At 39.7% G+C, this 25,340-nt stretch overlaps 1 protein-coding gene across 1 annotated transcript in view; it reads right to left on the bottom strand.

The window, feature by feature from the left end:
* LOC126456844 (allergen Cr-PI-like) overlaps positions 1–25,340 on the bottom strand; it is a 116,227-nt gene that overhangs the window by 28,147 nt on the left and 62,740 nt on the right. Inside the window, exons 7-8 of the mRNA XM_050092657.1 lie at positions 20,910–21,071; positions 20,686–20,814 (exon numbers count right to left, since the gene is read on the bottom strand). Coding sequence (XP_049948614.1) covers positions 20,686–20,814; positions 20,910–21,071 — 291 coding nt within the window. The remainder of the gene's footprint in view (positions 1–20,685; positions 20,815–20,909; positions 21,072–25,340) is intronic.

Below are 25,340 nucleotides of genomic sequence, written 5' to 3'. Positions count from 1 at the left end.
AATTTTTTTGAGACTGTTATATCAATAGGATTTTGTTTCTACAGATTTGTAACCCAAATTCTTGACCTGTGAAATATTTTTATATGAGACTGTCACTGTAGCGGAAAGTGCTGTCATAAATATTTCCGTAAGAAAGTTAAGTGACCACCTGCACGTAATGCGTCGTGGGCACCCAGATGGGCGACAGTTGCCTGGAAAGAAGTCATTAGCGAGTGCCTTTCAGAGGCACAGGTGAAAAAAAAAAGGGAGGCCATTATCCTCGCTATTGACATTCCTTTGTAGAAAGCATTGGAAAAAACGACATGGTCGAACTTGTAAACATATGATTATACTGTGGAGCTCTTAATTTATTATATTTACTAAAATGCCTAATGAAACGATGAGAAACATTTCACGGCTATTGTCTTGCTAATTGAGAGAAATGCCATATGGCTTGCTTTATGTATTTATGTACTCATTTTGTTAAATATCTAGTTTCTAGCTGCACTGCAGCATTGGTTAAAATAAAATTTTATAGATGTACTAATATAAATATTTTCTGTCTACAGATCGAGTAAATAATATTTTTTTCAAAAAAATGAGGGAGTACAAAAAGACATTTACCTTCACAGGAACTGCATTCATAATTTTCTTTTCAAGTACTTGGTAATTTTTTGTAGAATTAGTTTTTGTGGTGCACCACTTTAATTACTTAGACATTAAGATGTGATTATACATTTCCCTTATCTGCATTGTTATCTTTAGTGTACTATTTTTTCTGCTTGAGCTATGTCATGTTTAGGTATAAGTTATTTCATTTTCTGCTGCTGTTTGCCAGGCGTAGTGTTACTGAATTTGACTTTGTGTTACTCTTCTAAGCCAGTTTACTACTGATTTATTTTTCTTGTTTGCTGCACATTGCCTTATATTAGTTGTAATATTGCAATTGCTTTGCTAATTTCTATAATGCTGCTTGCTTCGCAAATCTGCATTTTTTTCATTGCTGTTTGCGTTACTTGTTTTGTGCTGCTGCATTGCCTCGTCCCTTAGTTTAGCATCTGAGCTCAGTAGATTTAAGGTAGCTTAAGAGGGGGTAGACTATATGAGAGAATGAGTTGCGATGAATTGGAAGAAACGCATTGAGAAGATATATGAAAACGATTTGGGCAAAAATGAGTATTGTACAATGAGCCATAATTACTTTGAGAGAAACATGGTTAGAATACAGTAAAGAGGTATAGATAGGACTTTTTGGGAATAATGATGAATGAAGGGAGATCTCGAAGAAGTAAAGAAAGTTTTGTTTGCAAAATACTGCAGTACAACAAACCCTGTCCTTTCCTTTTGTATTATTCCGCTATATGTTTGTGTACCCTTGTGTATTTGTGTTCATCCTGTCTTTATGTGTTTATCTGATACGATTTAGGTTGTAGAATTTTTCTAATACTCAGCTGCATTCACTATGATGAGGAATACTGTTATCCTCAAATACAATTTGCATTAATAATATGTTATTTACTTTGTAAAGATGTTTAGACATTATTTATTCTGTTTTGTTTCAATGCTCATGTGTGAAATTAATGTTTCGAAAACTATTCTCATTATTTTATTTATTTTCTTATGTCATAATTCCTGTAACACTGATGTATATGTCTATTTCTATTCTTTTGTAAAGCCTGTACTACTACAAATTTATCTGTATTGTTATGTTCTTTAATGATGTATTTTGTATCTTTGTTATTGTATTCTTATGTTATAAAATTGTAATTGACACCAGTTCATCATATTAAGTAACTTGTAAGTTTCATTTTACTGCACACGTTTCTGTTGGTCAAAGTATATGGACAATATGTGAGAAGTAGGGACTGATAGTGTTTTCACATGTGTTAATAATTCAGCAAGGGACTGGATAACAGGATTGCTGGTTCTAAGGACAATTCCAAAAACTTTGTGAGTGCACAAGTGGTGGTTTATGGAATTGCTATATTATCCGCAAGACTCTTCAATGGTGATTGTGCACCTGCACAGTCACAACAGATGGCTGCTGGCCATTTCTACAAGGACTACAGTGGGTCTACACCTCTGCTGACTCACCAGTACCATTATTTCTGCAAGGACTGCAGTGGGTCTGCACCTCTGGTGGCCCACCAGTATCGTAATCTCTACCAGGACTACAGTGGGTCTGCTCTGTGATGACCTACCTACCAATACTCTTCAAAATTTCGACTGACTCTGTTGTGGGTTTGCTCTGTTGTGGACCAATACCTGTCTGCATATCAAGAGTCGTCACTGTCTTTCCGTTGGAAGGACAACACTACTTTTTCAAGATTGCATTGAAGTCCACTACTTCCGTGTGCATTTTCTTTTACTGCTCAGACTTTGAGTAAAACACTGCTATTTTACTGTGATGAACGATTAGGACTGTCTTTATGGACTATGAGAATATTTTAGCTTTTGACCAACATTGTATCAATAAGTGTGTGCATTTGATATCTTTGTTATTGTAATTATGAAAAATTTTATCAAATCATTATTGGCCACTGCCCAAAACATTTTGTAAAATTTTTTGTGGGGAGCATGGGGGCTATGTAAGTAGGCTGTTTAGGTTTTTTTATTGGTAACGCCACCTCTGTATGAAAATCACTGGCTGTGCTGTGTGCAGTCTGTGGCTGCTTGGCATTGTTGTAATACTCGCCATTGTAGTGTTAGGCAGCCGGCTGTGAACAGCGCGTAGCATTGTGCAGTTGGAGGTGAGCCGCCAGCAGTGATGGATGTGGGGAGAGAGATGGCGGAGTTTTGAAATTTGTAAGACTGTTATGAACTGCTATATATATTATGACTATTAAGGTAAATACAGTGTTTGTTCTGAATTAAATTCTTTCATTTACTAACTATGCCTATCAGTAGTTAGTGCCTTCTGTAGTTCGAATCTTTTATTTAGCTGGCAGTAGTGGCGCTCGCTTTATTGCAGTAGCTCGAGTAACCAAGATTTTTGTGAGGTAAGCGATTTGTGAAACGTATAGGTTAATGTTAGTCAGGGCCATTCTTTTGTAGGGATTTTTGAAAGTCAGATTGCGTTGCGCAGAAAATATTGTGTGTCAGGTTAAGCACAGTCGTGTATAATTGTTCAAAGGGGACGTTTCACATGTTTTCGTAATACCTATGTATAATTATAGAAAGCACCATATATGACAATTTAGCTCCCTCACCAGTACAGACATCTGTTCAGAGGCCAGACAAACGGGTGGTGCTTGAAGAGGCCAGCAGCCATTTCAGGGGCTGCAGGGGCAACAGTCTATATCACTGACTGTTAGATCAACATGATTTCTGCTCGGTTTCCTTGAAAAGAGTAGCTATCAGGAGTATTAATGCCTTCAGACAATGTTCCATTCAATGAAAAGTTCGATCTGTGGTCGTGGACGAAAATTCGATCTTTCTGTCGAAAGGTGAGTAGCACATTAAAGAAACATAAAATGCTTGTGTTTTTTATGAAAATGTGAAAAGATTTCTTCTGTAACAGTACAACACATGCAATGGTCGCTTATTGGGATTACTGCCGATGACTGACTTACACTGCGTGCTTTAATAACCACATGACACTTTGATGAAATGAAATACTCAACTGTAGTTTCAGCTTTTGAATTTAATGCTCATTCTTATAGGTAAGAAACGAGGGTTGCCATGCTGTCAACAACCTCTTGCAACTACTTGTCAGAGTCACCCAAATACTATAATACCGCCCACCTCCCCATGGTGGGGTACTTAATTTATCTTGTTGAACAAAATGTTCATTTTCGTCCTCTGAAAATGCTAGCTTAAGAGTGGAAACAACATGAAATTTCTATGAAATAATATACTAAACAGTAGTTTTAACATCTGAATTTAACAAATGGTTCAAATGGCTCTGAGCACTATGCGACTTAACTTCTGAGGTCATCAGTTGCCTAGAACGTAGAACTAATTAAACCTAACTAACCTAAGGACACCACACACATCCATACCCGAGGCAGGATTCGAACCTGCGACCGTAGCAGTCGCTCGGTTCCAGACTGTAGCACCCAGAACCGCACAGCCACTCCAGCTGGCTGAATTTAACACACATTTGTATAGGTAAGAAACTAGAATTGCTATGCTGTAATCTACTAACTTTCAACTGCTTTTCAAAGTTAGCCAATTATTTTTTATCTATTTATTTATTTACACATTAAGTTCCTTAGGACCAAATTGAAGAGCAAATCTCCAAGGTCATGGAACGTGTCAGTACATGAAATTACAATGTAAAAGTAATAACAGATAAACATAAATGTTCATGAACCCGAAAAAGTCAGTCCATGAGTTTAAGTAAACGCAATAATCAATACAATAAGAATCTGCTTAATTTTTCAAGGAACTCCTCGACAGAATAGAAGGAGAGACCCATGAGAAGACTCTTCGGTTTCGATTTGAAAGCACGTCGATTACTACCAAGATTTTTGAATTCGAGTGGTAGCTTATTGAAAATGGATGCAGCAGTATACTGCACACCTTTTTGCACAAGAGCTGAGGAAGTCCGATCCCAATGCAGGTTTGATTGCTGCCGAGTATTAACCGAGTGAAAGCTGCTTATTCTTGGGAATAAGCTAATATTGTTAACAAGAAATGACAGTATGGAATATATATATTGAGAGGCCAATGTCAAAATACCAGACTGGTGAACAGGGGTCGACAAGAGGTTCGTGAACTTACAAAATTTATTGACTGAACCGCCCATTTCTGAGCCAAAAATATCCTTTTAGAATGGGAAGAGTTACCCCAAAATATATCATACGACATAAGCGAATGAAAATAAGCAAAGTAGACTAATTTTCACGTTGAATGATCACACACTTCTGATACCGTTCGAATAGTAAAAATGGCAGTATAAAGTCTTTGAACAAGATCCTGAATGTGGGCCTTCCACGACAGCTTACTATCTATCTGAACACCTAGAAATCCGAACTGTTCAGTCTCACTAATCATATGCCTGTTCTGTGAAATTAAAATTGTATAATTGAATTGTGTGTTAGGAACTGTAAAAACTGAGTCTTAATGTGATTTAGCGTTAGTTTATTTTCTACAAGCCATGAACTTAGGTCATGTACTGCACTCTTTGAAACCGAGCCAATGTTGCACACAACATTCTTTACTACCAAGTTAGTGTCATCAGCAAACAGAAATATTTTGGAGTTACCCGTTTTCATTTATATAAATAAGGAACAGGAGTGGCCCCAACACTGATCCCTGGGGGACGGACCCACCACTTGACAGTTCCCCATTCAGACCCCACATCACAGCCGTTATCAACATTATGAATAATAACCTTTTGCTGCCTCTTGCTAAAGTAAGAGGTTAACCAATTGTCAGCTACTCCCTATATTCCATAATGATCCAACTTCTGGAGCACTATTTTGTGATCAACACAATCAAATGGCTTAGTTAAATCAATAAATATACCAAGCGTTCGAAAGCTTTTGATTAGCCCATCCATTACCTGACAGAGAAAAGAGAATATAGAATTTTCAGTTGTTAAACGACTTCTAAAGCCGAACTCTACATTTGTTAGCAAATCGTGTGATATAAAATGATCCATTATCCTTACATACACAGCCTTTTCAATAACATTTGCAAACTCTGAAGGCATAGAAATAAGTCTAAAATTATCTACATTATCTCTTTCTCCCTTTTTATAAAGCGGCTTTGCTACTGAGAACTTTAATCGCTCAGGAAACTGACCATTCCTAAAGGAAAAAAAATACAAATATGGATAAATACAGGGCTAAGATGTGCAGCAGAGTACATGAATATTCTGCTAGACACTCCATAATAACCATGAGAGTCCTTAGTCTTCAGTGATTTAATTATTGACTCAATCTTCCTCTTGTCTGTATCACAGAGGAGTATTTCAGACATCAATCTCGGAAAGGCATTTGCCAAAAAAGTTATATGAGTTCCTTTAGAAACTAAATTTTTATTTAATTCACCAGCAACACTCAGAAAATGATTGTTAAATACTGTACGTATATCTGATTTACCAGTAACAGAAATATTTTTGTTGCGAACTGACTTTATATCGTCAGGCTTGTGCTGCTGACCAGACACATCCTTCACAACTGACCATATGGTTTTAATTTTATCCTGTAAATTAGCTATTCTATTTGCATACCACATACTCTTTGCCTTCCTAATAACATTTTTAAGTACCTTACAATACTGTTTGTAATGGGCTACTGTAACTTCATTGTGCCTACTTCTACCATTTTGATATAATTCCCACTTTGTTCTACAAGATATCCTTTCCCACTAGTCAGCCACCCAGGCTGTCTATTACTGCTAGTACCCCGTTTACAACGTTCTAATGAAAAGCAACTCTCAATGAGCATGAAAAATGCGTCAAGGAAAGCATTGTATTTATCGTCTATGTTATCAGCACTATAAACATCCTGCCACTCTTGTTCCTCGACAAGGTTTAAAAAACACTATTGCTGTTGGGGTAACTTTCCCACATAGTTTTTAGTTAAATATGACATTGGTTTGAGTACAGAAGCCTTTTAGTGTTAAAATTTGGGCATCATGATCTAACAGGCGATTCACGCTTTCACTAATAGAATGCCCATCTAGTAATGAAGAATGAATAAAAGTATGGTCTATGGCTGTCCTACTATCCCCTTGCACCCTGGTTGGAAGAACCACAGTCTGCATCAGATCATGTGAATTTAGGAGATCTACCACCATCCTTTTTCTTGCAGCATAATATACAAAATTTATACTGAAGTCACCACATGTAAATAGTTTCTGCTACATCCTACAAAGTGAATCAGTAATCCCCTCTAGCTTGAGCAGAAATGCTCTGATGTCGGAGTTAGGTGACCTATAAACAACAATAATTAGAAGTTTAGTTTCATTAAATTCAACTGCCCCTGCACACCATTCAAATATCTGTTCAGTGCAGTCTCATGATATGTCTATGGACTCAATGGAATACTGTTTTTTAGTACATAGCCACTCCCCAACCCGCAAGGAACTCCTTGAGAAACAGCCAACTAATCTGTATCCTGGTAAAGGAAGTCTCTGAATTATCAAATTATTTAAGTAGTGCTCTGATATACCAATAATTTCAGAATCAACATCTATAAGCAGTTCACTGACTTTATCTCTAATACCTCTTTTATTTTGATGAAATATGCTAATTCCTTCTCTACTTGGAAACATTACATCCTCAAAAGGTGAGCCGTTAGTTAGAGGGACTTCTTTTAATCAGATATACCTCTCAACTAACTTCAATCTAAAAAACGTGCAGCTCTAACACCAACTACTACAGGAATTTTTCGATGAGTGACTCTACCACCACCACCACCACCCACTATACTGTCACCTATAAGCTTACCCAGCCTCCCCATCCCATACCTATTGGGGTGCAGGGACCCTGTCCTGCGGTATGATGTTGCAGTATAAAACGTTTGTCATCTACTGCTGGTAATATTTACTTATGCTGTTGCACAGTAGATGCTGGTGTTTAATACACTTAGATAATCTTCCACAGAGTCAACCGTACCATCTATTCTGTCGTTATGGATCATAGCTTCTAGTCTGGTAATAGCATATCGTTTAGCTAAGGAAGAAATAAATGTTTCTCTTAAACTCCCATCAGGAACTCTTTACGAAGACGATAAGGTTGTTATCCATAGTATTATTCACTCCTGGGCTCGTGTGTGACGTACGAACTCCTTACGCATATTTATTCTGCAAATGAAGTTCTTCCACATTGAACTGTCTATTCACACTATCTTATCGTTGTTCACAATCCACAAAATATCGTCAGCAGGGCACGCACGTGCGCAAACACACACACACACACACACACACACACACACTCACACACAAACACATGCAAACACACGCACAATTTGTCACTATGTCTTGTTATCTGTACTTCTCTTGGTATCAACTGAATTTCGATATTTAACCACATTTGGTGCAAGGTACAATGGACTCTCAAATTAAATATCCCCATGTTATTTCCACGTCTTATACTCTCTGTATTACTTATCGAAATGTACAAAGATTTGACACTACTCGTGTAACTTACAGGCCTAAAATTCGGCCGGAGACTAAATTTAACTGTCACGACCTTTTTCCATGTCCATATTTCATTCGTAGACAATTTGCATGCATAATTTATTATTTGATGTTAGGTTTCACATCTTCAGTTTGATGAAAATCCTAGCCAATTTCTGCGTTAGTTCCAGGTCCATAAGGTAATAGTTTTCTACACATAGCTGCTGCCACGTCCCAGGCATTTGATCCTGGAGAATTCACCAAATAGATAACTGTTAAATGCACGAAGCATATCTTTTTTGAAGATTACAGGCCATTCCTCCCCCAACTGTGCTTGGCACTCTATTGTGACAACGGTGTCCCCTCTGCCCAGTACCTCACACATTTGCCGCCGGCATCTCTGTAACATGGATCATAAGACATGTGTAAATTTGAACGCATCACAGTATCTGAGCTTGTCATAGATCTCGCTGATTAAGCATTAATACACAATTTCGGACAGTCTCCCTGAAATGATACACAACCAAGTTGCGCCCCATCAGCCTTGTTACATATGTGTGTGTTATGCCAGTGGAACTGTGCTTAGGTTTGTACATATGCTCAAGTAGCAAAGTGTCAGGCATGTCAGGACTTACTGATGTTTTCAGACTTGCACATGTCTTATTTAGCGTCTTAATAACGTGCAGGCTGCACATGTACGATGTCGTCGACACACTTGGGTGCTAGTGGACCGCCAAACACAATTATAGAATGGACAGCTTATAATGTTAAAGAAGGAAACGTGCGGTATGTTAAACAGTTAAGTACATGGTAATGTTCCAGGATAAGCTGCCTGGAATACTGCGATAATTTTGTATAAATTTCTATTGCCATTTGGGTCTAGAATAATTATTTCGCTGGGATTTAAGAAAAGTGACAGGGCGTGATTACCTAACATCAAACCTCGAGTTCTATATGCAAGAAGGCTACCAGTGTAGCGACATTATGAGTTAAACAATGGTAACACAGTTGGAATAGGTTAATGTGAAAGAGCTCCAGCTGCAGAATAAAGATATACAGATTTAACAAATTTATATATAAAGTTACAAGTCGAGGAGCGCACGCTAATATCGGTAACCATCTTATAGATTTTATAAAGTGTCTCTGAGTAGTGTCTTTGAGAAATTTTTTTTTGTTTCGTAGCTAAAGAACATGCTATAACCAGACTCTAAACTGTGATTCATAATTTCGGAATGGATGGTGTAGTTTGATACTGTACGGGGCTGTCCAAGCTTCTTAAACACCAACTTTCACTGTATGACGGAGTAAGTTAGCATCATCAGCAGAAGACAAAAATATTTTGTACAGTAGTATAAAGGAAATACCCTAGAATGGGGTCGGTACAATGCTTGTCTGACTTTGAGGAACTAGCTGCAAGTGGGTAGCTGACTGCATAGGAACTCTCGCTTTTTGCTTCTACGAATGCACATTAAATTCAAATGTTAAAACTATCGTTCAGTATTTTCTTTTCATCAGAGTCATGTAGTTACCAGGGCAGGTTGGTATAAGTCAGTCATCGCCACCCATGCTCATATGAGATTACTTTTGTTTTGTAACGCCATAGAAGATATCTTTATGCATTTTGATAAATAATACAGAATTTTGTTTACTTCTTTCAACTGCAATTCTAAATTGGATGCAAAGATATAATTTTCGTCTGTGATCAGAGATTGAACTTCATGTGTGAAACTGTGTTCGAATACATTACAACTTCTCAGAGCTACTCATTTCAATCAATATGAGCTGGCACCATGTGGATCTACGGGTTTTCAGAGTTGATATATTGTATTTGTGCTTTCTGTAGCTACTCATGCGTATTAGAAAATGATGCAGCTTGTACGACACACTGCATTAAAGACCTCTCCAAGATGCGTGATTTTTAGTATGGTTTCTGGTACAAAAGCGTCAGAAAAAGTGACATCTGCTATTAAACATTCTATGGATTCTTTCTTCACGTTAGCTATTAGTGTTGTTCAGCAGCTGATTATGAACAGGAAAGGAGACTTTAAACTTTACACACAGCTTTCGCATCACAGTGTGAGTGATAAGTGTCTCAGTCTTTCTCGAAACGTTTTTTGTATCACGTTGATTGGACATAAATTCAAGTAGGCCTAAGAAAAACTGTCAAGTATCACTATTTGCCTGCTTAGCTTATTATTTCAGCCACAAGTGTTTCTACTGTTACACTACCGTAATACAGACCTTTTGGACATGTAAAAAGGTCGTGACAGTTAAATTTAGTCTCCGGCCGAATTTAAGACCTGTAAGTTACACAAGTAGTGTCAAATCTCTGTACATTTCGATGAGTAATACAGAGAGTATAAGACGTGGAAATAACATGGGGATATTTAATTTGAGAGTCCATTGTACCTTGCACCAAATGTGGTTAAATATCGAAATTCAATTGATGCCAAGAGAAGTACAGATAACAAGACATAGTGACAAATTGTGCGTGTGTTTGCATGTGTTTGTGTGTGAGTGTGTGTGTGTGTGTGTTTGCGCACGTGCGTGCGCTGCTGACGATATTTTGTGGATTCTGTGGATGCCGCTGAAGCTGTTTGGATCTTGTTGACAAAAGATCCCGCTGTCGCTCTCCTTGTCTCCACCTGTCGTAGGCAGCTTTCGGAGAATCACGAGCAAGGACTTAGAACAGTCAAGGAAAGTAGATGCATTGCAGATAACCAAATGCAGATGTTACACAAGTGCCATGCCACTCGACTAGAACGACATTATGCCCCTCGCCCATCTCTGACGTAACTATACTCATATTTAGTCGCAACGTGGTTCAAGAGAACAAGTTGTCCCACTCTGGGGTGCATAATGACTGTTTGTTTCATTTTATATGACTCCAAAATACTGGGCTGTGATTGGGAGAAGCAGAGCCGGCAGTTCATTGCTCATATTTGTCCCAAACTCGTCATTTCATTACTACTCTAAAACCCGTTTCCTTTGAACTGGCTTGTTCCCTTCTGCCTTCTCTGGATATTTGTATATGAGTCTAATTTATTAACCGCATTGTTAGCACACACTTTATTTCCTGTTAATTGTTTTCGCTGCTAGTGGTCCGATGAAAACCACTAACCATCGAAAAGTGTTACTAAAAATATCATCTAAAACATAGTTTGTAATTCAGAAATCCCACAGGGAGCTATGACAGTGACTTCCTCTCCTCGTAAAAGTCAATATTCAATGTGACACATAGATGTGGCAGAGCAAACACGTGTGGTGAGACATTAGGACAAACTAATTTCCGATCACAGCTCCGGTGGAACAGGTAACTACTGCATTACACGTAATCACTAATAAACGCTATACACGAATGTATGATTGCATGATAGGGCAGTAATTGCGGTGACTGCGTTGGATTAATGGTGGATGTACATTTAAAGTTAAATGTGCTATGAAGTAATTTAGTCTGAAATAGGAGTTGCAAAATTGTATTATCTTCTACATTTCTAGCAGCGAACAGTTTAAATTACAAAGCTGTGGGAAATTAGTTTGTTATAGGTTTTATATTAATTGGGAAAATAAAATATCCATTGAGACATACGTACCATCAGTACTGAGAATGTGGTACATGTCACAAAAGCGGAAAACTGACTAACCGCTCACTTGGCTGTGGCATCGCCACCTGAGAGGGAGTTGTATTTAGACGTTGACATAAAACGTAACATGTGTGCAGTAGTACAAAGAAGGTAGCAGAGAGTTATAGCTTGTCAGACGTTTGGATACCATTCGTTTTTACCTTCACGCTTTAATTTTTTAAATTGTTCACTTAATTCCACCGATAGAGGGAGTGTAACCATTAACTACACTGGAGTTCTTAAACCTGTTTGATATTTTTTAAAGACCTTTTTATAATGTAGCGATTTTTGCTACATAAAATGCAATCACGTAGCTGTTATGGTATACAACGTCATGTGGCTGTGTTTATACTGTTAATTGAGTAATTGCGTCTAATAAAAGGAGATTATTGATGTTTCTGACACATCTAGTGTGTACTCCGGACAAGCAATCGTTTTATCTGTGTTCTCCCGTGATCTGATGATCTGACGGCTGGATTTCCTGTGCGCAGTGCATCGAAGTTCTCATAATTCAGATACTTTTCCGAGATACTGCAGCAACGAGGGGTGTACGTGACGAGCAGTTAACTTTTGCCACCTGTAAGCTATGTTACACCTGTTCCATTTTACACGACAGGTGTAATAACACCTGAGCTATTGAAGGATATCTGATAGACCTTGTCATTTTATCTATGTCATCCTGTGATTCCTTCATTGTCTCATCTCCCTAAGCTACCAATTCGTCTTCTATTGTATTTCTTTCCCCTGATCCAGTCTAACTTTTCCCAATTCTCCCTCTGAATTTCTCAACAACCTCTGGTTCCTCCTGTTCGTCCAGGTCCCATATCCATAATTTCCTACCCTTCTACAGTTCCTCCAGCCTGCAGTTCATAACTAATAAATTGCGGTCAGAATCTTCATCTGTCCTTGGAAATGTATTACAGTTCATAAATCTGGTTTCTAAATCGGTCTTACCATTATACAATTAATGTGAAACCTTCCATTGTCCCAAGGGCTCTTCCACGCGCTCAATTTTCTTTTATGATTCTTAAACCAAATGGATTAAATTACACTTTGTGCAAAACTACCAGGTAGCTTCCTCTTCCGTTCCTTTCCTCAAGTCCATGTTCTCTTACTGTTTATCTTCTCTTCGTTTTCCTGCAGTCGAATTGCAGTCACCCATCACAGTTCAATTTTTATCTCATTTATCTCCATAATTTTCTTTAATCTCATTATGAACTCCTACAATTTCTTCTTCATCTGCGAAACTATTCGACACATAAACTTGTACTGTTATGGCGGGTGCTGGATTTGTGTCTATCTTGGTTACGATAATGGTTTCAATATGCTGTGCATAGCAGCTTCCCTGCATTCCTATTTTCTTACTCATTTTTAAGTCTACTCCTGCGTTACTCCTAATCGGTTTTGTGTTTATAACTCACTAGTAACCGGACCAGAAGACCTGTTCATCCTGCTGCCGAAATTCATAAATTCTCATTACATCTAATTTCAACCTATTCATTTCCCTTTTTAAATTTTCTTACCTACTTACCCGAACCCACTCTCCGAACTGTGGTATGCCACTTTTGTTTTTTCCTGATAAGGCCACTTCAGCTGTGTTGCCTCTGCAACTACTGAAAAGGCTACTGCCTCTCTTTAGGAACCACACCTTTTTCTGGCATATCAACAGATAATCCTCCGTTATGGTTTCACCCACGTTACGGTTATTTGTATCGTTGAGGCCCGCAAGTGCCTAAATAAGTGGCAGCTTCCCCAAATTTGATTGTGAGCGCTGAACAATGTTGTAACGTTCTATCGGAAACTTTGACCTATGAGAGGATTTACCACAATGAACAGCTGCGTCGGCTTCGAGGATGCTATGAAATTCTAGCGAGGGATTGGGCACAGATTGTATCTCCGTCTCACATAGCTGTGAGCGGCCAGCCCGCCTATAAGTCGTTAGCGTGCTGGGTAAGGATGTTTTCACGCAGTATACGCTTTGGAAAAGTTGCTTGTATGAATGGAAACAGGAATGCCTAGCTGCGGAGAGCTGAGAGCGGCCTATTGCACTGCGATGGGACACAAGTACGTAGCAATCAATTCTGCGAGGTGGGGGTGGAGGTGAGGGGGAAGGGAGGGAGAGGAAATAGACGTGGAAAACACACACAAACATATATTGAGGAGTTACAGGAACAGCTAAACGTAATATTCCGTGCTACCAGAATCAGATAGAACTTCCGCACAAGTACATAGAATAACATTTGAAAAAAAGACGATTTGCAAAAACTGAAATCTCATTATACCCATTCTATAAAAGTAAGACCTGTGCAGAATTTCTGCGTAAATATCGAACTATAATTGCAAGTCAAGGACATGGTACAGGTGGAATAAATGATCTGTTGTATCATATATTTCTCCTTGGTAGTAATTCCTTGTGATTTGATTTACTAGAAGAAAAAACCCTAATACAGCGGTATTACAAGTTAAACATCGAGTAAGAAATTAGTGAATGTTTATATGGTGCATAACATAAGATTAACGAGCTTCTTAGCATGCTTCGTATAAGACATGATTTCTGTAAATTGTTAATAGGCACGCAAATTGTGAATTTTATATTGTACTAAGATGCGTCACTAGCGAGAATGAAGGCAGAAAAAGCGACAGCCAGTTACAGGCTGTATAGCTGTGGCAGCGGCGCAAGACACAGGATTGAAGGGTAAGGGTTGTACGAGAGTTGTTGCTTGGGGTTGGGAAAGCTAGGTTGGCGCTGGGAGATGGTGGAGTGAAGATTTCATGTGGAGGTGCCGTAGCATAGTCGAAAATCATAAATTCTGCGAGAGAAGCCAGTGTGGGATTTAGATGTTTTTGCGAATCATTTTATTTTTAAAACTGTAGTTTCCATCAGGTGTCGTTACAAAAGGAGTAAAGGAGAGGGAGATGAACCTGTTTCATTTTGTGACGCATTAGAGGAGTATGTTTTGCACCACCGACGGTTGAGCAGTTAAAATCTATGCAAATAAAGTTTCTTAATCGTTTTGCATCGGTTAGCTATCGGCCCCAAAGTAGTTATTTTTGAGCCATAGATTTTTTTCAGTTTGGGTAGTGGTGACCGTTAGTTTCGCATGCAGGATATCAAGTCATACAAAATTACTTTTGTGCATGCACGGGGAATATCTGTATAGTGGTAACTAGTGGTAAATAAATGAAGTAAAATGTGAGGATAAAATGTGCGCTTCACGCTAGTGGTGTTTTCTGTATCTCTGCGACACGTAATGGTAATACTGAATGAAAGGAAACACTGAACTTACGTGACTAGGATCAGGTCTTCAGGACCATTACATTGATGTCTGTCTTGAGAGGGCAGGTTCTTCCTGTCACATGCTAGGATATCTGAGGAATGTGGGAGAGTAATCGTAGTTAGAAAACCTTGGACCAGCTGACCCTGTTCATTGTATCATGTAAGGGGCACTTGCTCTATAACGGCCTGCGTTGCGAATGGGAGCTGACTAGTACAGCTCAAAGGATGGAGCCATTAGCTTTCTTTGTTAAGTTGGTTCATAGAGCCCCTTTTCCCTGGAGGAAGCAGCGGTTCCTCCTATGGTCACAGTTTGCAGAAATCTAGAAGGCAGGAACAACACCTCTGATGCTAACTATAGGCGTGGATAGGACAATTTTATGTCTTCAGTACCGCGACATCGAGGGCATTTGTTACACTACAATGTTATGTATCCGTAGTACATACAGTTATCTGCTAAATGGGTCATGATGGCTTTTTATGCTGGATACAAATATTCCGACGACAACATAGTCTCACATAGGAGAAGCTACTATACATGACCACAACAAGAAGTAGGGTCAGAACCCAAATTGTTTCTAACGCTAAGACAGTCTGGGGAAATACAGTCTTTATAGTGTAGAAAAGCAACTGAATGAATAAATGAGGCAGAAAAATATTAGAATTTGAATGCGGGAAAGAGATAGCTATGAATAAAACATATAATTTCATTAACAAAAAGTTGAACAAAGAAGGAAATACGTTGGGTGTGGAAAACGACACCGAAAATTAACCAGAAATGAAAGTCTCTGAAAATGTAGAGAAGTCCAAGAAGATATATCTTATGAGACAGGCTAATGTAGATGATGCACACAGACAAAATAAACGACAACTTTAGGAATACGATGATTAGTGTTTAACGTACCGTAGGCAACAATGTCACTACGGATGGAGGCATCCTAGGATAGGGGAACTGCGTGGACAGAAACCGTCTGTGCACTTTCAGAAGAAAAATCTTAGAACTCCCTTTAAGATATTTAGCGACAATGTAGACTGAATTACCGTAAGGTGGTGTGTAAGCCATCGGCCAGCCACCAATTCGCACGTTCAATCACTTTGTGGTGTACAAAACAAGGAATAATTAGCTGATGAAGGTAACTTAGTAACGGAAGACTATAAGGCAAGATGATGGAAACAATACTGAGAGAAACCTTGTAGTCACTCACAAGAATTAGGTGAATTTAAATCAAGGAGACAGTGCAAGATGCTGATAAGGGATATTCACTCCTTATCCCTGAGTTTCTGAAATCTATTAGTGAACTCATAATCACTAAATATCTAACTATTCATGCAACACAGGTTGAACGCATACAGCCAAAGACAAACGTAACATCACAAAAATTATTGAATGAAGTTGTTTGACACTTGGGAAGTTCCGTCTCATTTTGAAAAGAGAGGTAGTTATTACACCCTCCCCCCCCTCTCCCAACCGTGTGTGTGTGTGTGTGTGTGTGTGTGTGTGTGTGTGTGTGAGAGAGAGAGAGAAGGAGAGAGAGAGAGAGAGAGAGAGAGAGAGAGAGAGAGAGAGAGAGAGAGAGTGTTTCAATTTTTCAGGGTGCTAAATGGGAGGTTATCAGGGAACTTGCATGAAATAAATAGAGACGAGGATGGTGGGACTGTATTGAAAGAGCAGTATATTCTAAAATCAAGCTTTTCATCAGCAAACACTGCACAATAAACAAGAATTTAAAACACCCTATTGATATATGGAGGGTCATAAAATTCAATCCATGAAATACAGATAAAATGTAGCAGAATAACTGTAGATACAATCAACTATAAAACGCCAGTACAAAACCATTAAAAGAGGACAAATTGGAATGGCGAGGTGATTAATTAAAATGATGGATGACTCTGACACTGTGCAATGTACTAAAATCCCACACAGAAACTGACTCAACAGATTCAAAAGGGTAGCTTTCGAAACTCTGCGGAAAAGAAATAAATACAAAGTAAAAAGTGAACATAGTACTAGGAATGAGGAATTAAATTACGCTGTTCAACAGAAAAAAGAGCAATATTTACTGGAGTTTACGAGAAAACTCCTCAGATATTGGAAGACTATAAAACACAAAGACAAGAAACAAAAAAGTTAGCAAGAGCTGCACGTATGGACAACCGTGAAATATATACAGTTAATAAAGAAATACATGCGCACAGCTGTGATTTCCAAATAATGAAACATTTAAACAAAGAAGAAAAGGCAAATTTAAACTTTCTAAACAGAAAAGACTGGTTTAAGTTCTGTAAAAATATGTGGTCGGTACAAGAGGAGAATGACAAAGTAGAAGAAATAAACTCATGGTTAATGTATCGACTATGAGTTTCGAAAAATATAGCCTCATCTGTCCAATGTTTTATTTATCTAACAGCTGGAATTAAGAGTAAGTAATACCAAGTAACATATGTGAAAAATGTCGTAAACTTTTCACTGAAATGACGCATTGATTGTTTCAGTAGATGCACTATGGAATATCTCAGTCCCGCCACTACAAGTAGCTTTACGAAAATGAAAATGGGCCTCAGTAAACCAGTGCAAGAAAATTACACCAGAAAATCTTTAAAATCAAAAAGACGTAGTGGTGACGATAAAATATTAACAGAGTTACTTGATGAATGTTATTCTGAGTGTGAGTTTTGGAACATATCGATGGTAGGCAAACAAAACGTCGTAACTCTATCTGTCTGTGGAAACTCCTAATTTCAGCAACCAGTAACTCAATAAACAGAGAGAGACTTGTAAGTCCATGGATTTCTCTTAACTGTCAATAACTAGGCTTCTACTACACAGTTACAAATTCAGCAACTTTCTATATCACTTCATATTACTTTTTCAGAAACTGCTTTAGTTTCACCCGCAAAATTTGACAAAATGGGGTTACGAGGTTTTCATTGCCTGACATCGATATTAAGTTATATGTGGAACCAGTCATTTATCAGTGGAACGTTTCCCTAATGGCTGAAATATGCAACCCTTAAGCCTTTGTACAGAAAAGGAGATGTAGCAGTAGCATCAAATTTCCGTCCTATTTCACTTTAGCCAACATTCTAGAAAATTTTAGAAAATATTGTATACAATCGCCTTCTTAACCACATGACTACAAATATATTGTCTGACAAAGAAAGTGAAGCACCCAGAAGACATGTTCGGATGACAGTATAGTGGTGTCACTTATCAACAGGACAATACTCGCGAACATTTGCCACTTGTCCCTATGAATTGCCTGAGTGGTGGTGAGGTACTCCCGTGGCCAACATATCTTTCCCCTATAGAACACAGTGAGACCAGCCCGGAAGTCAACTGTATCGAGACGACAAGCATCAGTTACAACAGCTGTGGGTCAGCTTGTATCTCACGATAATACCCATTATACTATTGCACGTAATGATCTATCGATCCAACTTCTACTCCTGCAACTGGACAATTTTCCATATGACGGTCAACTAGCGGATTACCGTCTACAACCTGGCTTGCACACGGTGAAGTTTTCAATTGTTTACTGTCAGTGTTTTGGTACTTACGAATGCATGTTGTTGCATGAGTTCAGCTAACGATGCTTTCCAGAGCAGATTCACCGCCTCTTCAAATTTTGAACGATCTGAAGATGTCTGCAGATAGCAACCGAAACTAGTTATCGAACATTAATTATGATAGAAAAATCGTGGTCTAGGCATTAAAAGTTTAACTTTTAAAAACTTTTATTTAATATGATGCAAAGCCTTTTGGATACCCTTCCCATCTGAATCAGTGCTTATATTCAGTCCACAGGGAGTGGAAGAGCACGCTAATAAGTGCTCAGATACTTCCAAGTTCGTTGTAAATTTGACTCTCCTTTCTAATCACTGCAATAACATTACAAATTATCCCCGTGTTTGTTACCTATATTAGGAAGAGTGATATATTACCATAGCCACAGTTCGGATTTCTAGAGGATTCCAAATTTGGGAAAGCTATTTACACATACTGCCAACGGCCTTGCCGCAGTGGTTACACCGGTTCCCGTCACATCACCGAAGTTAAGCGCTTTCGGGCTGGGCTAGTACTTGAATGGGAGGCCATCCGGTCTGCCGAGCGCTGTTAGCAAGCGGGGTGAACTCTGCGCTTACGATGCAAACTCAGGAGCTTCTTGATTGAGGAAGTAGCGGCTCCGGTCTCGTAAACTGATATACAGCCAGGAGAGCTGTGTGATCACCACGTGCTCCATCATATCCGCGTCCAGCGACGCCTGTGGGCTCAGGATGACACAGCGGCAGGACGGGCCTTGATGGTCTGTTCGGGTGGAGTTTCGTTTTATTTACACATATATCGAAAACGTACTTAATTCAGTGAACAATTCAGTAGACATTATCTGGTATCCTCTGTCATCTTCCAAAGACTTTTTATTGTGTAAATAACAACGTACTTCAAAGCGAATGAATATCACGGTTCACCAGGACACGCAGCAAAATTTTTCAAATTATATCTCTCAGACAGGAAGGAAACGGTTTCAGTAGGAAAGAGTCCTGTGTTAAGCTATCAGGCATCATCCAACTGGGAACTAATTACATGTGATATGCCACAAAATCACCATCTTAGGGCCCACAGTTTTTATTCTGTATATTAATGACGTTTCATCAGTAACATTATCAGACGCCGAGTTTATACTGTTCGGAGACGGTAAGAAAACACTGCAATGAATAGCGAATCAAAGATAGTTTTCGAAAAATCTAGAAATGGTGCCTTGATTAACCGTAACAAATTATTAACAGTATCAGATAATGTATCACATAAAATTTGACTTCCATACATCTGCAGCATAGTAATGTGATGAGCTAAAATAAGTGTAGTAAACAGAATTTGTCTTTGACTACTCAAGGCTACAGAGGGCTAGGAAGTATCATACGTACATCAGTGTACTGTATATTTAAACATTTTATGACACGTTTTTATTACTTTTTAAAGGTAAATACGTTTAGAACTGATTTTACTTATTTCACATCCACAGGGCCGTTTTACTTGGAATGTATGGACGATACATTAGCATTTTTTTTTTGTTTATTAATATGAATTGTGTATTCTCGTTTTCTGACATGTTCTACATCTTTGGGGATCTCCTCACTGTGGATGTGTGGAACAAAAAGTACTTATAATCTGTTCTGATTTAATCTAAGTGGTTACCTCTTTGCCACTATCTATCAAACATTTGGAGTGTTATCACAGATAATAGCACACTTGTAAGGGAAGAATATTTTGTGCTACTAAGGGCCATTCATCGTCGTCACCTGAGAGTTTTTAACGCAAGAGAGTGAAGAATAAACGGATCACGATGAAACATGCCGCGCACTTACGTCTGATCATCGTGAAGATGTCGCGTGTCTCATTATAGCCACTAAGATTGTGTAGCAGATTAGGTACTGAATTTGTTGCGATACAACCACGATATGTGTTAACATTTTTGTTACTTTTTGTTAAAGCTGAAACTAATCGAAAGTTTTAGTAGAATGGCATGAAGGTGTGAGGAAGAAATTTTAGCAACGTACTGATGATGTAAATGTTGATAGGAACTTTTTTTTTAATTTAGTGGCTTTCGGGTCGTGTCATACAGCCATATCAGTAGCGTAAAATCAGTTGTAACGATACGAACGTAAGTACAATACCCAGCCCCTGAGCGGAGAAAATCTGCGATCCAACAGGGAATCGAACAAATAGAAACTTACTTCCTGGATGCGGTACGGTGGCAGGTTATTCTTGTAGACCTCGAAGATGCCGTAGACGCGCTTGATGATCCGGTAATAGAGCGGGTCGCGGTACATGGTGAGGTGATGGTCGAGTGCGCTGGGCGCCATCTGCGGGCAGAAGGAAGAGGCGAGGCGTTCAGTGGGGGTGTGAGAGCAGTCCGGCAGCGGCAGCGGCAGCGGCAGCGCGCCAGCCGGCCACTCACCCCGTACTCGTGCAGCGGGTCCGCGATGTGGCCGTAGAGAGCCTGCAGCCCCCACGACACCGACCGGTAGTAGTTGGGCGCCGGCGAGCTGGGACCGCCCATCACGATAGACGCCAGCCTGTTGACCGCGTCGCTCTCCTCCAGGTCCTCCAGCTTCTTCTCCTGTTGGATCAGCCCCCAAGTTAGAGTTAGCAGTGTCTCGTCACTTGTTGCTTCATCGCCGTTTAATACATCAGGCGGTATCAACAAGTGGCTTGGGGATAATTATTGAAAAGATGAAGTCTTCCGAGGCATGGAATACAGAACATTGCAGAGGTACATAGAACAAAATAAACACACGACTAGGCATACTGAGGCCAATTATAGTTAACAGTGCAGCAAGACAAGGGTACTGTTCCTTATACAGTTCATTAAATACAGATGTTCGTGTAACATTATACGCTACTGACCATTAAAATTGCTACACCACGAAGATGACGTGCTACAGACGTGAAATATAACCGACAGGAAGAAGATGCTATGATACGCAAATAATTAGCTTCTCAGAGCATTCACATAAGGCTGGCGCCGGTGGCGACTCCTACAACGTGCTGACATGAGGGAAGTTTCCAACCGATGCCACGTCGAGCATCTGCACTACGCCGGGCAAAGCGAGGTACCTCATGATATTTGTGATTTCAGTGTAACATGTCCAACACTCTGCTCCTATATACATAGGTGGTAAAAGAAAAAAAAAAGAAAACGTATCTTAAATGCCTGACCCAGAAACTTCGTATTGATCTAGGGCATTCATTCGAAACGCTGTAGACAGACCAGCGTCTGATCAAGTTGACGCCAGGCCACAACAATCAGAATACTTTACTAAAGTAGGCGTTTATTTCTTGGAGCATCGTATTTGTTATTATGCATCTGGGAATAAAGTGTTGCAGTTAACAATGTTATTGTGTGATGATCGTTCCGAAGAATTAGCAAATATTTACGTCAGGCGCATTTGAAAGGTGGTTTAAGCACGATCACATTTCCATAATCCTTCTGATGAATCGTGTATGGCAGATGTGCTGCTTTTTAACTTGGACATGTACACTTCGTAGTGACTTTAGTTGCTCCTGAAGATGAGTCTGAGATCCCAAAAGAGGGTTGTACAAGAGTTCAATAACAAAAATTTTGTACGACTGTAGCGGAAGTTTCAGTTATAAACAATACCCAAATACATTGGGCGAGACACCTGATGCTAGTGATGCAGCGAAGATGGAGCTGTTTGCAATTTTGATCAAGTCAGCAGGGGGGTACACTGTCTCAGTTTGCAAATAGTATGCTGACTGCAACATGGTATTATTAGGCCCCTCTGGACTCGTTTACTGGAAGCTAAGATATGATCAAGATGACCATTCGTTAACCTTCCTCGTATACCTCAGCACAGTGAATCCAATCACATACGCTCTAGTTAAAAATGGAATATACAGTCGAACGGCTCACAGCTGAGTTCATAGGTAAGAGCATATTTTGCCTTGTTGCACTTAGGGGGCCAGAGTTGGAGGCATCAGCTAAAGAAGCAGCAATTTTCTGAAATAGAGATACAATTTCGAGGTTAATGGCGTGAAGAGAGATTGCTTATAAAGTATGCAGGAATACTAATGCTGTGCAAATATTTAGCAGACAGGAGGCTTTGATGACATTATTAATTCATTCGGTACCCTTTCTCCCAAGTGGGTAATATTCCTCGCATTACCTAAAGTACTCTCGAACATGTTCCTGCTGGGCCAATACATTTACCCCACATGCTCATTACATAGGGTGTGTAGTAAATGATCGGGTGACTAGTCTCTTCTGCATTAGCATCAACATCCCTTGGTTAACACCAATAACAGTTCAACGCTGCGGGAATTAACATGGGTTCTGCAAACAAGGATCGTGAGAAACTCAGCTTGCTCTGTTCGTATACCAGCTGACTATAATTAAAGTGCAATTTCTCACAGAGGACAAATGTGGGCTATATTAATGGTATGGCAGCGAAATCTGATAGACATGCTAATGTGTTAATGCGGAACCTATTTAAGCTCGAAAAAAATTTGTTCCAAGTTTTCCCGCCAGGTGCAAACCTGGTGCCGTACGTCTCCGGCGCTGATATTGAACAAAATGTGTAAGCGGGGGTTAATAATAAAATCAACATTACACCTTTCCCACTTGTTTGATCTTTTCTGCCCATGTCCAGATCCTAATCCATCTCATACGGAAAAATTTCGGTACGTCTTCTTGCATTTCACAGAACCCGATTTTTACCTGGTGGCCAAATGTGAAATTACTTTTTTCGAGAGTATCATTAGAATATCTGCCATGTTTCGCTACCATGTGATAATTACTGCCCATTCTGGACCTCTGTGAGTAGCTGCACTTTAATTATAACCAAACAGTACAAGACCTTTCATATCTGACAGTGATTCGGATTCTTCGCCCATCCCGAGTATTCAGATGGAGGGACAGTCAGATGTAATTGGGCTTCATACCACTGGCGGAGCTTGCCCCTGCAAGGGGCGCTACCAGCGCTGCAGGCATGTCGCGTCGGCTCGTCCGTAAAAAATGCGGCCCAGCTCTTGTCCGACAGGTCTCGCTATTCCCGCAAGAATTTGATACACGAGGTCTGCAGTAGATTGACCTTGCCTGTGTTCACTTTCTTATATTCAGTTCGTTCTCTGGACTGTTTGCGCTTGCGTACTACGACTTTCTGGACCTTGGTTCGGGCTAGTTATTCACTTCGAGTCGACTCCGCTGTCATCCACCACAGGAACTACATGTCTGTACCACAGGTCTTCGCATCGCCAACCGTGTGACTGACGATAAGCTGTGTTTCACCTATACCAAGTACGATGAGAAAAGACCCAGCAGACAGTAAATTCCTGCATCATACTTGATGCAGTGTTCATGAATTCCGGAATGCATTTGATACAGTTCTGAATCGTCGCCTAGTGCACTAAATACTAGGATATGGAATACCAGATCGTCTTTGTAGCTGCAGAGTTCCTCGTAAATAGAACGCTGCGTGTGATTCGAGTTGTGAGAAATCTTTAGGCGGAAAGTAATTCCAGACATAGCCCTAGCAAATAACACAGTTATTGTTAACATTACACAGAAACAACCTTGAGGAGAATATTGGAGGCTGTTGGGTGATGCTGCTTTATATAGAGAGATCGCAATGCTAGAAAATTGTAGTGAGGTCTAGAAAGACGAACAGAGAATCTACAACAGGTGCAAGGATTGGCAGTTAACCATCAACATAAAAAATATAATGTTTTGCACATATATAGTTTAAAAGAGCTGTTATCGTATGGTAACACGATTGCCAAACATTCAATGGAAGCAGTCACGTCCATAAAATAACTGGGTGTAGGCGTCCCCGACCATTTAACTTAGAAAGACCTCATTAAACTAGTCGTACAATCCGCCGGAGTGAAATTCGTTGGAATTGAAGTACAGTCCACCACAAAAATAGGTGGCTTTCAGAGTCCAAGTTTTACGGAGTCTTTAGTTTGATCGTCAGTTTGGGACCTTTAGCAGATGTGACTCATAGACGAAACGCAGAAGATCCAAAGAAGAGCAACACATTTCGTAACAGATTCGATTAGTAAGTGCGAAATTATCATGAAGATGGTCTTTCAACTCAATGGACAGAGTCTACAAGAGAGGTGTTGCGTATCACAGTGTGATTCGCTGTTGAAGTTCCGAGAGCGTACATACCTAGAAGAGTCTACCGATGTATTATTTGCTATGTATATCTCCTTGGAAGACCGTTAATGTAATATCAGAGGTATTGTTTGCTATGTATATCTCTTGGAAATACTGTTAAGGTAATGTTAGAGGTATTCAAGAGGCTTACCAACAACCGTTCTTCCCACTCTACCATTCGCGACTGGAACAGGAAAAGCGGAATTGTGACAGTGGCACACAAAGGACCCACCGTCACATACTATAAGGAGGTTTTCCGGGTGTAGTCGTAGATACAGGTGTAGGAGTAATGCTGCAATGTCTTTGGTAATATAACTGTTTATAACATAATAAGGAACGAGGAACTGTGGCGTAAGCCGAGCCCGCTGACATTAAAATACTAGCTTTTGAACTGCAAGCCTACATGGCTCAGAGACAAGCAAGAAGAGGCATGAGAAAGAGACTCAGCACGGCAGAACATCCACCTACAACTGCGTTCCGGAAGCAGTCGGGAGATCAGCCTGAGGCAGGACCGAGAGGGGTTTTATGAGATCGCGACAGCCATCTCCCAATCTCCACACCTTGGGTTGCATAGCAGCACGGCCCCAGTTATGCTCCAGCGCGCTGGGGGACAACCATCAAGAGAAATGAAGAATCTAGCTAGGTTATAATAACAAGTACAGTAGTCACTATACAGCTGTAGCGTAGTGCTGTGTAAGGTTGTATAGAAGT

Source organism: Schistocerca serialis, chromosome 2 (genome assembly GCF_023864345.2).
Source record: "Schistocerca serialis cubense isolate TAMUIC-IGC-003099 chromosome 2, iqSchSeri2.2, whole genome shotgun sequence".
Taxonomy (NCBI): domain Eukaryota; kingdom Metazoa; phylum Arthropoda; class Insecta; order Orthoptera; family Acrididae; genus Schistocerca; species Schistocerca serialis.
The sequence above is the reverse complement of the archived record's forward strand: the minus strand, read 5'-3'. Positions and strand labels throughout refer to the sequence as shown.